This window comes from Hemibagrus wyckioides, linkage group LG15 (assembly GCF_019097595.1).
Source record: "Hemibagrus wyckioides isolate EC202008001 linkage group LG15, SWU_Hwy_1.0, whole genome shotgun sequence".
NCBI lineage: Eukaryota > Metazoa > Chordata > Actinopteri > Siluriformes > Bagridae > Hemibagrus > Hemibagrus wyckioides.
The window spans coordinates 7987862-8002356 of NC_080724.1; the positions used below are offsets into that span (position 1 = coordinate 7987862).

At 37.8% G+C, this 14495-nt stretch overlaps 1 protein-coding gene across 6 annotated transcripts in view; it reads left to right on the top strand.

Moving 5' to 3' along the window:
* Positions 1-14495, top strand: part of fmnl3 (formin-like 3) — a 50581-nt gene that overhangs the window by 25212 nt on the left and 10874 nt on the right. For 4 of the 6 annotated variants that reach the window (XR_009206782.1, XM_058410554.1, XM_058410555.1 and 1 more), the window contains exons 5-18: positions 953-1036; positions 1491-1625; positions 2748-2856; positions 3816-3892; positions 5076-5169; positions 6467-6541; positions 6639-6749; positions 7222-7371; positions 8077-8178; positions 8994-9351; positions 11420-11506; positions 11918-12042; positions 12973-13175; positions 14006-14240. Coding sequence is in view for 5 of the 6 variants with exons in the window: in XM_058410554.1 (XP_058266537.1) it covers positions 953-1036; positions 1491-1625; positions 2748-2856; positions 3816-3892; positions 5076-5169; positions 6467-6541; positions 6639-6749; positions 7222-7371; positions 8077-8178; positions 8994-9351; positions 11420-11506; positions 11918-12042; positions 12973-13175; positions 14006-14240 (1945 nt within the window). In the remaining variant the exon portion in view is untranslated. The remainder of the gene's footprint in view (positions 1-952; positions 1037-1490; positions 1626-2747; positions 2857-3815; positions 3893-5075; positions 5170-6466; positions 6542-6638; positions 6750-7221; positions 7372-8076; positions 8179-8993; positions 9352-11419; positions 11507-11917; positions 12043-12972; positions 13176-14005; positions 14241-14495) is intronic. The other 2 variants (XM_058410553.1, XM_058410556.1) reach the window with 2 other exon arrangements.

A 14495-nucleotide genomic window follows, 5' to 3' on the forward strand; every position in this document is an offset into this window, starting at 1 on the left:
AAAAAATGCAGCACAAAAACTACAAGATGGCCATTTTGTAGATATATATGTATGTATTTGGATTTTTGTGCCACGGCAGGCACTGGGGGATAACCCACTCTATGCGCCCTGGAATTTTTAGTGTTTAAATATTATTACTCTTTCGATTCTGTTTTCTCTTTTGCTTTATTTGCATGTACATTCTCAGTTCCTCTTTTACATTCATTCGATTTGATGTCACTACCATTATTACTGTTTTATGATACTTTATGTCTGAAGTATAATGAAACAGGATGGACTGTCATGGATTGTTCTAGCAAAATTATGGACTGTTATAGCAGCGTATAGTTTTCTGATTCTTCATAAGTTGCTAAAAAGTAAACAAAACTGCCTTTTAATCTTTGGAAATCTCATTCATATAACTGTATGTTGTACTCTGTCTCTAGAATCATGATGAGAGAGTAGAGTTGATGTGTAGTACAGGGATAGGCGAAACAGTAGCGCAGATAATAGAGACGAACGTTTATCCGTTTTTTAACATATAGAGAAAGAAAAAAAAGGTACGTAGCTACAGGATGTTTAAGTTTAGCATGAGTCTTGATAGTGTGACCCATCTTGATGCTGTAACTAAAGTACATTCTTATAGTGTATAATAAATTACTTAATTTATTTAATTTACTTAAATTTACTTTTTATTACTTAATAAATCACATAATTTATATATATATATATAATAAAATCAAAGTAGGGTAAAATAAAATAAGGATAAAATAATTTAATAAGTTCATTTAATAATTTATTTTTATTTCTAGTTATTTAGTTAATTATTTATTTATTTTCCCCTCTGCTTTCTCTGTTTATCTTCTTTTGTAAAGCTGCTTTGAGACAATGTCTGTAAAGGCGCTATACAAATAAATTAAATTGAATTTAATTGTGAATTTGTGTGTGTGTGTGTATGTGTGTGTGTTGACAGGTGGGTGCGGGAGTTCCTGAATGATGAGAACAGAGGACTGGACATTCTGGTGGAGTACCTCTCCTTTGCCCAGTGTGCTGTCACGTAAGTCCATAGTGCACACATATAGTGACAGAGTACACACACACATGCTCACACATAGACACACACACAAAGAACAAAAATCCTTTTTGGACATTAGGATGAATTCTGAACCTGGCATGGCCAGAATTTGTCCACTTTCCAGACCTCCTCCTGAGTGAGAGTGTGAATATCATGATATTACCACTCCTACTATGTATGTGCTTATGAGGGTGAGACATGGTTTTGCTGATAATAACTTGTTGCAGTAACTTTGCGCGAGGCTTTGCTGAGCCCTGCTGAGCTGCAAAACACTCAAATTGCCCTTAGCTGCTGTGCAAAATAACCCTGAGCACTTACTGAGCTTTGTAGCTACTGCTCGTCAACTCCCTATGCTCCCTGTATTTGTGCTTCTGTGCGTGTGATTGTCTTGGTATGTTTGTGTGTGTGTGTGTGTGTGTGTGTGTGTGCGGCTCAGGTTGGATTTTGATGGTCTGGAGAATGGCGAGGATGGCTCCCTGGACAAAGCCAAGTCCTGGAGCAGGTCCATTGAGGATCTGCACCAGAATGGTTTCAGTACACTGGTGCGCTCGGTGCGCCACTCGGTCCCTCGGTACGTATCATAAGTAATGTAGCTGTGACCATGCTGCTCTGCTCATCCTTGTCGTCCTACTGCTTTCCCTAAAAAAAAAAAAAGTAAGAAAACCCAGCTGGCTTTTATATCTGCTTGTATGTGTCTCACCTGATAAAGCCCGATAGAGAACTCTGTGTGTTATGGGTATGCTCGTCATCTATACAGACCTTATGGCTCGATCAGATTTTTCTTTGAATCATGCAAAATAGAAAGCACGTACTAAGGATGGACAAATCACTATAGTGCATGCTGGTACAGGAAAATAATCACGCTGTTACTATAATCCAGAGCCATTACCACTGCGAATTTGATTATTTTTCAAAAAACATTTTGTTTATTTTTTTAAATTTCCATTATACCAAAGCCCCTAAAAATTTACTTCTTCCATTAAATAATGACATCATTTTTATCCATTTACAGTTTATTTTAATTAGTTACATTAAATTAATTAGCAACTTATTTTAATAATTTGTATGTCCATTTAAAAGCGCTGTGATATCAGTAAGAGTGAAAATCTCTCTTACACACACTAAAGGTATATGAATATTAAAGTTTATGGTAAAATTGTCGAGCCACTGCTAAGATTTATTCAGTAAAAGCATAGAATTACAGTCTCATTAATATAAATACATTCACATATATTTATAAATGTGCATATGCAATATGAAGTGGTTTGGTATATTTACATACCTACAAAAATTTCTTATTTGTCTTTCTGTTGTCACAGTAACCGTGTTACACTGACTGTAAGTATTGCAAGCGTGTCGATATCCTGTGTTCAGTAGACAGGAAACATGATAAGCTCCCTCTACATTTAGCTACCTTGTAGGACGAGAAGCACGTTACAGAAACCACGCTGCTGTGTGTCTCGCAGTGCGTGTGATGAACAGGAGTGTGTGCTGGCGCTCTGGCTTGATTTTCGATATGCGACCCACATTGCTGAAACCGCACATCCGGAGAGCAGCACGCATATCAAACAATGAAGTCAAGCATCTGTTTTTAATGTAGCATATGTCTGGCGTTATTGTTCATAAATAATCACGTGAGGGTGATGTTAGAACTCACTTGCACAGCCTTGCTTTGTATTAATGTTTACTGCAGGTATGGATCAGCAACGAACAGCAAAACTATCAAAAACTCCAGGATTGTGAGTCAGAAGGATGACGTACATGTGTGCATCATGTGTCTGCGAGCTATCATGAACTACCAGGTATTTTACACAGTGCGAGCATTTGATACAGAAATCATACAACACTCTGTATCTCCCTCTAGTGGTTTTACAGTGATTAATACACATCATTGTCTTGCGCTTTGCATTAGAAAATAAATTTTCAGCAATAAATGCGGACAATATTTATGTGATATAAGTCTGAGTTTGTTAGAAAGTACACTGTGATTCTATGTAAATGGAAACAAAGCCTCTGAAACACTGCTCTTATGCCTGGGTTGGGAATAGACTCCAATTAAAGGGGCAATCAGTGATTCTGGTTCCTGTCAATAAAATATCTTCTCAGAGGGAAAACATGGTCTGTGTGAAGCCCTGAGATCACAGCAAACGATCTGTGAACTCTCACCAAACAAATAATGCATGTCTGTTTATGTCAAGCTTGCTTGTCCATAATGTTGCCTGTCTGTTCAGAAAGCTTCCACTTTCCCACTAGCATTCAGGTTTTCTAGCCTAGACCGAATGTATAGATCTGTTTTGGGATCACTGTATTTGAGGAAACACTTAAGTGAGCGGGTGAATTAGGGTTTTAAGTTTTCGAAAGCTAGCTTTAGCTAACAAAATGACTGATTGAACCTTTAAAAGAACATCAGACAAATATAGTCATGGACTAGGAGAAGAGGCTAGTTTTTATCTTAAGTGAGCATGGCTTGCACCTCTGAGGTTGGGGGTTTCATTCCTGTCTCTGTTTCCGTGTTCTCTCTATGAATAAGTGTGTGTGGGTTAGGTGTTTTGCCCCCACAATGTGCCCTGAGTCCCCTCTGATAGACTCTAGGCTTCCTGAGACTCTGTGTATGATAAGTGGTACAAAAAAATTAGTTGATTATAATGCACAAATCCTCAGAATATTTGTTTTTTCTTTCTTTGTGTTCTGCATCATAAGCTCAAATCTAGTCTACTGTCAATAAACTTTAAATACGTAATGTTTTCTTTTCTGTCTTTAGTACGGTTTCAACATGGTCATGTCCCACGCACATGCGGTTAATGAAATCGCCCTCAGCATGAACAATAAGAACTCGCGGTGAGTAAAGCCTTTCATTAACATCTCCAGTACAAAAGGGTGAATTATATGGTGGGATAGTTTACAGGATGATACTTAAAGGACCTGATCAACAGGTGTTTATTGCCTAGACTTTTCAGTGGGTGTTGAAGCGGTTGTAATGATGTATGAATGAACTCTTTATGGTGGATTAACAACATGTAGAAGTACTGTATGTGTACTATGTCAGAAGTTTGAAATTTAATACAGTGGGTGTTGGGGTGCAAAGAAGGTTGGTGGGGGTGGAGGTGGGAGGGGTCGGAATGTTCTAGTATGTTTAATATTTATTTTCCCAATTATTTCAGGGAAGAGGTATATGTCCAGTAGATATGATTGATATTAGTTTGATTTACATTCACATTCTACAGCTATGTATAGATTATTTATAATGTATTATTTGTTTTTTAATTTATTGATTTAATTTATTAATTTAATTTATTAATTTATTATTTATAAATATCTTTATTATTATTATTATTATTATTATTATTATTATTATTATTGTTGTTGTTGTTGTTGTTGTTGTTGTTAATATTATACTTATTTCAGTCACTAATTTGATAAATAAATAAATAAATGAATAAATAAATAAATATTTTATTATTGTTGTTATTGTTCTTATTTATTTATTTTAATTAAATTATAATATTCCAGCTTCATTAAAATTCCCTGATTTCTTGGGATAGATTAACAGGATGCACATGGGTAGTCAGCATACTTGAGCACAGTGCCAAAGTGTCACTTTACATCCTACAGAAATACTACAGAAATGCAACCTCTTAGCACTCATTAATTAATTAAATAACATTAATTAATTCCTCAATTTTCACCTAACCATATCAGCGTATCTGTAAGTCACAGACATTTTCTCCGACAAAAACGTCTTGCCACCCCACAGTGACCTAGTCTAGCTGTTAAATATGAGCCGAATGACAAAGCCAAACCCGCAAACAGGAGTTCAGCTCATGATTTTGAAATTTCTTTAACAATGGATACAAAGCAGAGCTTTTCCCCCTGAAGGACAGATGTTAGACAGGCTAGGTGGATAAGGTTTAGCCTGATATATGACTTGTAACGTAAGCCTGCTCATTGTCTGGATCCTTCTTTGACCTTTTTTTTTTCTCTGAGCCAAATATTCATAGCTGTCATTGTTTTTTTGGTGCAGGACAAAAGCACTGGTCCTGGAGCTTCTGGCTGCTGTGTGTCTGGTGCGAGGGGGCCATGAGATCATCCTCTCAGCGTTTGATAACTTCAAAGAGGTACCTTCCTGAAGCAGTGTACACGCCACTGTATGGCTGATACGACGTCTGGACAGGGATATAAGTGTTGACAGTTGATGAGATTGGGATATTGTGTACTGTAGGGAAGTTCCAGTAAGTTACATGCTACAAGAAGATCTTTTCTGTTTAGACCGAACGGTGGGAAAGTTCTGTATGCGCCTTAAATACCATTATGAACTATTTTAAGCTTACCAAATACGAACCAACTGCAAAGTGTGATAACGATCAGTGATTTGGTGGGAGAGAGTTGCCTGCTGTAACATTTCTTAACCTTCCCCCGTTCTGCTTGTCCAGTCAGTTAAATGCCGGAAACCTGGAAATTACTACACTCTGCCTGGGGCAGTCTGAACAATGTGGGAACCAAACATATGATACACAACAGCTCTCAATAACCTCAAGCCTCCCAATAACCAGTTTACAAACATAGGCATGATTTATGCTAGGGGTGTAACTGAATACGAATACATTATTCAGGATGAATAGTATAATGTGTTGTTATGTACCATATTTCCTATGTACCAATAATATAATGTGTTCTTATGTACCATATTTCTATAGAAACATCATGGACAGGCTTCGTAGTAGTTATTATTATTTGGTGGCTGTTTTCAATTCAGTCAGTTGTGGGAAAGTTTTCATTGTTCTGAGAGAAATTAATAGCTAGCTTATTCAGTGGGAACTGTAGAAGTTTCAGGAGTTGAATAATGTTCTGCAATTGGTTATATTTTCAGAATGAATAATGACTCTGGGTTAAGCAGATCCTCTGGGCGCTATGCTATGTATAAAATACCATTCATCTAAACTTTGACTCTAGCCCTAGACTCTGTTATTATGTTTTTTTCCATGCAACAAGCAGTTTGCTATGTTGCAAAATATTTTTCATAAATACAAGCTTAAATCATATCGTGTGGGAGAATGTGTTGAGATATCGCTCCCTTTGAAACGCATCTTTTCCCATGAATAACGGCAATTAAGCCGGGTTTTCTTTGCTAATGGCTGGACCTCTCTAGACCTACTTTTTTTGCAGTCAACCATAAAACAAATGCCTCTGAGCACAGATCTATTTTCTGAAGGCAATCCAAGTTTTTAGTGCATTGATACTTTTTATTTCTACACTTTTGGTTTGGATTAAACCCATTGGATGATGACTTTTTTTTAAGATTTTCGCCACTGATAAAATCTGCTTCACTTTGCAAAATCGTGTGTACAGCTGTCCAGTTTCATGTACACCTTGAAATCTAAAGAACGCTAACGAATGTTCATCTTTTCCCTGAAGGTGTGTAAGGAAAAACACCGTTTTGAAAAGCTGATGGAGTATTTTCGCTGTGAAGATGGAAACATCGATTTCATGGTAGGTGAAGTGCTTCACTCGAACATATCTTGAGCTTTACATTGTTCAGTCTTTGTGATTTGTATCCCTGTTGTGTTCTGTGTTTCTCATATACCAGGTGGCCTGCATGCAGTTCATCAACATCGTAGTCCATTCTGTAGAGGACATGAACTTCCGAGTACATCTGCAGTATGAATTCACTAAACTGGGTCTGGATGATTTCCTAGAGGTGAGGAGTCGCATACTTGTACGGAATAAGTTTGAGGATTTACAAACAAACTCCTCTTTGAGGCCCTTTAACCCTTTTGTGCCCGTACACCAGTGTTCAAAATGTCTAAACTCAATAAAACTGCTCCAGATTTTTGCCTATTTTTTGGTATAATTACAAAATATGTGCATATTTAATCTGATGAAGAGTTATTTGAATAAATAAATGGAAATTTGGAAAATCCCAATAAAATCTATATACAAAGAAGGATAATGTTTTAATCCAAATTCTATACTGTATTTGAAACCCTGTTGCAATCACATGGTTTATAGCAATAGTTTTAATTTTGTCAAATAAAGCACATAAGCAGTTTTACCAGTTACGATAAAGATGTAATGCAGAGTATCTTCTACAAATAAATCAATCTGAGTATATTTTACGTTTTACTTTTGTAATTATGTTATTGGTAATCCTGAGATCTCTGTCCTGGCAGAAATCCAAGCACACAGAGAGTGATAAGCTGTCGGTGCAGATCCAGGCCTACTTGGACAATGTGTTTGACGTAGGAGGACTGCTGGAGGATGCAGAGACGAAGAACGTGGCTCTGGAGAAAGTGGAGGAACTGGAAGACCAGCTGTCTCATGTGAGAAATCTTTTTCAACTCTTTCTTAGCATCTACTGGTACAACTAATGATATCCAATGCTTTATGCTCATTTTTACAGCATACTATTAAACTGCAGGGGGTTCAAAGTGTGTTATTTGTTTTCTGTTTGAGAGTGGAATGGAAACGATTCCCCAGATTGTTGATTGCTGGCTTAAAATATGTTCATAGCATGTTCAAGGTCATGTTCTGGCTCTACAACACAACAACTCTTGTGATATCTGGGTCTAGAAATCATGAGGGTGGTGAAGAGGGGAAAATAACCTAAAGAATTTCCCAGATATTCCCTGATCTATGTGTCATCAAGCTGATTCAAAACCGAAAGTGATTCTGCTGCATCAGGCGAGAAAGCTTAATTCATCTCCAGTGACCTAAAGTAGAAAGAGAAAGCTTGCCAGAGAGAGAGAAGGAGATCGACAGAGAAAGAGAGACAGAGACAGAGAGAGAAGGAGATCAACAGAGACAGAAGGAGACAGAGACAGAGAAAGAGAGGGAGACAGAAAGAGAAAGAGACAGAGAGAGAGAGAGAGAGAAGTATCATCAACCTCAGCAGCAGTGAAATGGTTATGGGATGGCTGCGCAGATTCTCGGGTCTAGGATCAATAACTTACTCTCTTCCTCCTCATCATCCCTGACTTCTCTCTGCCATGGATTCTTCCTCTCTTCCTGTTCTTCCGCCGCACTAGGTGACTGAGAAGCTTCTGGAAGTGGAGAATGAGACGGTGATGAAAGTCGCTGAGCTGGAGAAGCAACTCTTACAGAAAGACAAGGATCTTACTGCTATTCGGGTAAGACTGCGTTTTTATACACCATATTAGAAATGCCTTGGGAATTGTTCAAAATGATCTGTGTTTCTTTTTTTTCTTAAAAGATTTTACCGTGATCTACTCGCTACGCAGTCTGCAGTTATATACTGTGCTGCGCTTATCTGTTTACATAATTATTTATGGTGTATATAGTATATCTTAGAAGTGAATGACTTGCTATTTTTTCCAAATATATTCCTTAGGGTTATGTAAGTTGTTTTTCGCTCTCAGACCTGCACTGTTGTTTAGTCAGAGCTCTGATAAGATATTTATACATCCCTAATGATGTAATACACCGTATTAGATGTCACACCCAGATATAATACTCTGTATTTGAAATTGAACATACAGTGTAGTCCAAGCATGTTTTTTTATAAAACCACAATTAATCAATCACTTAAAAGCAATATGATGTCTTCGTATTATAATTTAACTACAGGATTTGATCCAACTTTAAACTATAGGATTTATTCCGGTTTCATAAAATACTAAGTAATATAGATTGAGTGATTGTTTTTGTTGTATTATATTGTTTTTGTTAAAAAATGAAGTGGAAATTAAAGATTTTTGGTTGGTTTTTTTTGTATCTATCTTCAATATGTTATATGGTGGAGGAGTCAGATGGTGAAAAAGAATAGCATGTCATTGTTTTCCTTACGATTGCGGATCACCTTGCAGGCTGTAGAGGGCTCTAAATATGACAGACTGCTCCTTTAATACTCAAATAACACTTAAAACTTCATTATGTATTTGCCCTGCTTTTATTTTTCTTCATGCCATCTCTATATGGCGTACAGGAGACGTATGAATCAACGAGCTCTCAGGTGCGCACACTTCGACGTGTAATACAGGAAAAGGACGCCGCCTTCCAGAGGCACACTAATATTGAAAAGCGGCTACTGGAGCTGGAACAGCAGGGGACTATCCGCTTGAGGAAACAGCCTGATGGAGACATTGCAATCGAGGCTCTTGGAGGAGGAGGGGGAGGAGGAGGAAGCGGTGGAGCTATAGACATTATGACTGGAGCTCCTCTTGGGGAGCTGAACTCAGGCAGCACCATCCTGGGTGTCAGTTTGCCCACTGCTACTGAGGAAACGCCTGCACCACCTCCTCCACCACCTCCACCTCCACCACCTCCACCTCTCCCCACAGCAGGTACTACCACAGACCTAGTGTGCATATGGATAAAGTTAGAGGCTGTTTTAAAATCCTAAAACGCTAAGTGCAGATCTTAGAGGGTGTATTTGCATGAATGGAATGGAAATGGAATTATTCATTCATTCAATTCAGTACACTTTCTGCCCCACAGTTTTCTGCCCTACAGATATAATATAATTAATATTTGATAATGAGGTGAGGGTAACACGCTGGGTGTCATTGCCACCTTACAGCTCCAGGGTGACTGGTTTGATTCAGCTGAGTTACCCACATACACATACAAAAGAACAATAGAAGTTTATTAATTCCAACACTTTACTGATTCATTAATCTGTCCATCCAACCAATTAACTACATCCTACAATTCCATTTCCATGTTTAAGTGACACAAATCTCATTTTCTACCTTAATTTGACACAGATCAGATTTTCTCCATGTCTGTCAGGACATGAAATTCTAATCCACTTTTGCATACATTTCTAAATAGAATCCATATCCAATAAAAGGGCCATGCAATATGAAACTGTCAGATTGGAATTCACGTGGGTTTTTCCCAGCACACTTAAAGCACTTGCTTGTATCACTGTTGTCATTCTTGGCAACACAGCAAAACAATAACAGAGGACAGTAAAAGCAGTGGAGATAAGGGGACGTTGGAGATTTACTTGATAGTTTGGAAATCAGTTCAAGTTATACGTGAAAGAATCTTCCGGATCATAGGGGATGTTTATGGGGGATGGGTTTATTCACAATTTTGAACAGAATAAGTTCTGATATGATGTCAGTGTAGAAATAGGTCCATCCATTCATGCATCCATCTGTCCATCCATCCATCCATCTATCCATCCAACTATCCATCCTTCCATCCATCGATCTATCTATCTATCATCTAAACAATCTAAACCCCTCTTTTTACCAGTACACTTGCACTCTTAACAGACTTTTTCAATCCTTTTTAACAAGTGAATTGTTTTATCGCCACACGTCAGATATAAAATGAGTCAGGACTCTGTTGGCTTTTAGTGTTAGACTTTTGTTTCTCCCTCTGTTTGATAAGCTTACACAGAATTTTAGTGATGGAAGATAACACTTGGGGTATCTCAGCGAGCAGAAGTGGGTTTGATATCACCACAAAAAAATAAGTGTTTTGGGGTTTTTTGGAGCTTGAATATATTGAACTATGAATGTGTTGCCCCAGTAGGCTAGGTAAAAACAAAAATACTTTTTCTTTTAAAAAAAAAAAACTATAATTTTTATTTAAAGCTCATGTGAGCCATTAGCCACCAATGGGGAGTGTAACATGACAGAGGCATTCAATACTAAACACAGACACCTAAAAACAAGCCCAAATTCCATTTTTAGGCCTGTTTTAAAAAAGAGTTTTTGGAGGTGGGAGAAAACTGGAGGAAACCCATGTTGACACAGGAAGAACATGAAAGTTTCCACACAAACACCTGAGTTTAGACACGAACTGAGGACACTGCAGCTGGCATGAGGCAGCAGTAGCACAATACCACCTTAAGGATCATTTATGTATGTTTAACATTTTAAATTACTTAACATTCACCTTTCCAGGTAACTAAATACATGAAATAACCTTCCACCCCAGTTTTTTCATACCTGACCCCCTCCCTTGTAAACTTTTCAGATTCATTTTTATGTTTCTGCATATCATTTATAAAGAAGTCATGGGATTTGTTAGGGATGTTTTGCTTTCTTTCCTGCCTTGTTCTCTCTCTGACTGACAGTCACACGTGGGTGTTGCATAATCCAAAATTTTAAAATCCCAAAGTCTAGTTTTTCTGACTTGGACCCAGTACGAAGCTCTGCCTGACAGGTCATACTAGTTGCTTAACTAGAGGAAAAGGAAAAGAAGGGAGTTTCCCTCAGCTCAGGAGAACAGACACACACACACCCTTGCTGTTAGGGAAGCAGCTGTATTGGGGATAAATTTGTGTCAGAGTGATTTCTGGCCTCATTGCTGATAATGTCCTGTGCTGGCTGGCAGTGTTGTATTTTTACAGGCTTGGTGGACATAAGTTAAAATGTGATGTCTGTTTTATAGCAGAGTGTCTACCACCTCCACCTCCACCTTTGGCTCCTCCACTTCCTGGAGCTTCACCCTCAGTCATCCTCAGTGTTGGTTTATCAGGTGAGTGTATGAATATATTACCATGCCAACCAAGCTTTTCCAGAATCTTAGTGCATGCAAAGAGTATAATGTGTCAGTTTTGTGTAGTAACTTCCAATATTTTAGCCTTTGCTCTCTAATGGAGTGTAAAAAAAAAACAAAAAAACAACAAAACTGTCCTTCCTGTTTTTGAGAAAATGTTTCCATACTTCAATATTTGATCTAAATGAGTCTCCCAGCGACTGTTTTTCAACTTAAGCCTTTTTGTTGAGGAAAAGTAAACAGGGTCCAGGATTTAATTGACAGAATTGGGTTGTTAAACACAGTTAAGATGGGATTAAATAATTAAATAAATAAATAATGAATCAAACATACAAAAATAAATGAATGAATGAATGAATGAATAAATCTTCTCTGGGTATGAATCTGTAGCCATCAGGATCAAGAAGCCCATAAAGACCAAGTTCCGTCTTCCTGTATTTAACTGGACTGCTCTGAAGCCCAACCAGATCAATGGTACTGTCTTCAACGATATCGACGATGAGCGAGTGCTTGAGGTGAGTCTCACTTGGTCTACACTCTGTCTTTGAGTTTACTATCAGGGATATGCTGTAAGTTATATGATGAGATGTGAAAGCAATGCGCAAAATACTGCACAGTTCCAGACAAAACATTTAAGCAACTGTAATGCTAGGACAATACACAGTGTTTCTCTTCATCAAATGAAAATGAAGATGCTAGACAGACGTTAAAAGTCCAAGGGGTGGAACTGAATCCTCCTTAAAGCTTAGCCTTTGACCTTAACACTATAAAGACATTTAACAGATCACTCATCTAGCCTGAAACACAATAGACTGTTAGCTAGAATCCACAAAGCTGAATAAGGTTCAACTCAACCCCATGGACTGTACTGAGAGGGGCGTGATTTTGGATAAATAAAGCCGTTCTTTCCAGCGAGTCAAGTACTTACTTATTGTCTGCATTAATGTACAGGGTTAGTTCATGATTACTTTTAGTTAAATGATGGACTTAATTGGGACCAGGCAAAAAAAAATATTGTTTTTTTTTCTTCTGTTGCTCTGGATAATGACATCTGCTACATGCCACAAATGTAAATATAATCTGTTGTAGAAAGGACATTAACAAAATTTACATTATTTACTGTCCAGTGTCACCCAAATGAGGATGAGGTTCCCTTCTGAGCCTGGTTCCTCTCAAGGTTTCTTCCTCATATCATCTCAGGGAGTTTTTCCTTGCCACCGTCACCTCAGGCTTGCTCATTAGAGATAAATGTTAGGGATAACATTCATTCATTCAAGTTTTTATTCTTCTGAAAAGCTGTTTTGAGACAATGTCCATTGTGAAAAGCACTATACTAATAAATTGAATTGAAAATGAATTGAAATTAAAGCTTCACATATTGTGTGGCTGCACATGCAGATTTGCTCTAATGAATTGTTCCGCTGTCATCTTGATGTTGTGTCTAGGAGCTGGACCTGGAGAAGTTTGAGGAGCTCTTTAAGACCAAAGCCCAGGGCCCTGTGGTTGATCTGTCCTGTACAAAGAGCAAAACCTCCAGTAAAGTCATAAACAAAGTTCAGCTGCTCGATGCGAATCGCTCCAAGAACCTGGCCATCACACTACGCAAGGCCAACAAGACCACAGAGGAGATCTGCAGAGCCATCCAAACGTGAGTATCCGTCTCCAACAACCAAGAGCTCACTATAGTGATAATGGGAAATAATATTAAAAACTATTTAAACCACAGGATGGACAATGGTGTAAGAGGATTTATTAAACAAGTGACATCAACACACTGAACAGAAACGAAACTTGACAAAGTAGCATTAACTCTATGTTATGAATATAAACACAAAGAGGAGCAGAACTGAAACTATACACAGAGAACTAAATTAAACTGAACACTAGAGCTAAATTAAGACAGGTTTTAATGGAAATAAACATAAACCAGGACCTATGACATCTGTTTTGTCTCATAAACACAATTTCCAATATTAAATAATTAGCAAACGCCTCTTGTTGTTTATTATGGGATTTACTTTGTAATTTTATATAAAACTGGTTCTAACATTCAGTAATGCTTTTTGCCCCCAGAAATATTTATTACAGAAATAAATATTGTGTTGATCGGAAAACAACATAAATCCAAAATCTTATCATTGAAATGAATTGAATTTCGTTCAATTTCATTTACCTCTGATATAACATAAATTAAGTAAACAATATTAAGAGAACAAAGTCAGGATACTTGAGTTAAATATGAACTCTTGTGCTAAATAATGTAACTTAAGGGGGCATTCATGTGACACATGATCATATATCATCTGTACTATCACCTGATACACCTTTTTTTTTTCCTAGCATCGGTGACATGACGCTTCTTAATAAAAGACTTCTTGGCCTAGTATATTCTGAAACACAGCCAGTTCTCAGCTTTTATCTTCCTCCTAGTTTACACCCTCAAGTCATGGGACCTGATATTGTGTGTGTTGATTGCAGGTTTGATCTCAAGGCCCTGCCGGTGGACTTTGTGGAGTGTCTGATGCGCTTCCTGCCCACGGAGGCAGAGAGTAAGCTGCTGCGTCAGTACGAGAAGGAACGACGGCCTCTGGAGCAGCTGGCTGAGGAAGACCGCTTCATGCTCCTCTTCAGCAAGATCGAGCGCCTCACTCAGAGGATGAGCATCATCACTTTCGTGGGGAATTTTAACGAAAATATTAGCATGCTGACCCCGGTGAGCCAGCTTAGTAACAAGACTTTAATAGTCTAGTATTATTTCTACTAATTCTACTAACACTAATGCTATTCATTTCTACTTAATTCTAATGATTCTACTGATGCAACTAATTCGGCTATTGTTACCACTAACACTACTACTAATACCTCTACTACTACTACTACTACTACTACCTTAACTAAAATAACTACTGCTACTAATACCAGTAATACTGCTACTTCTAACACTAATATTACTACTAATACCACCACT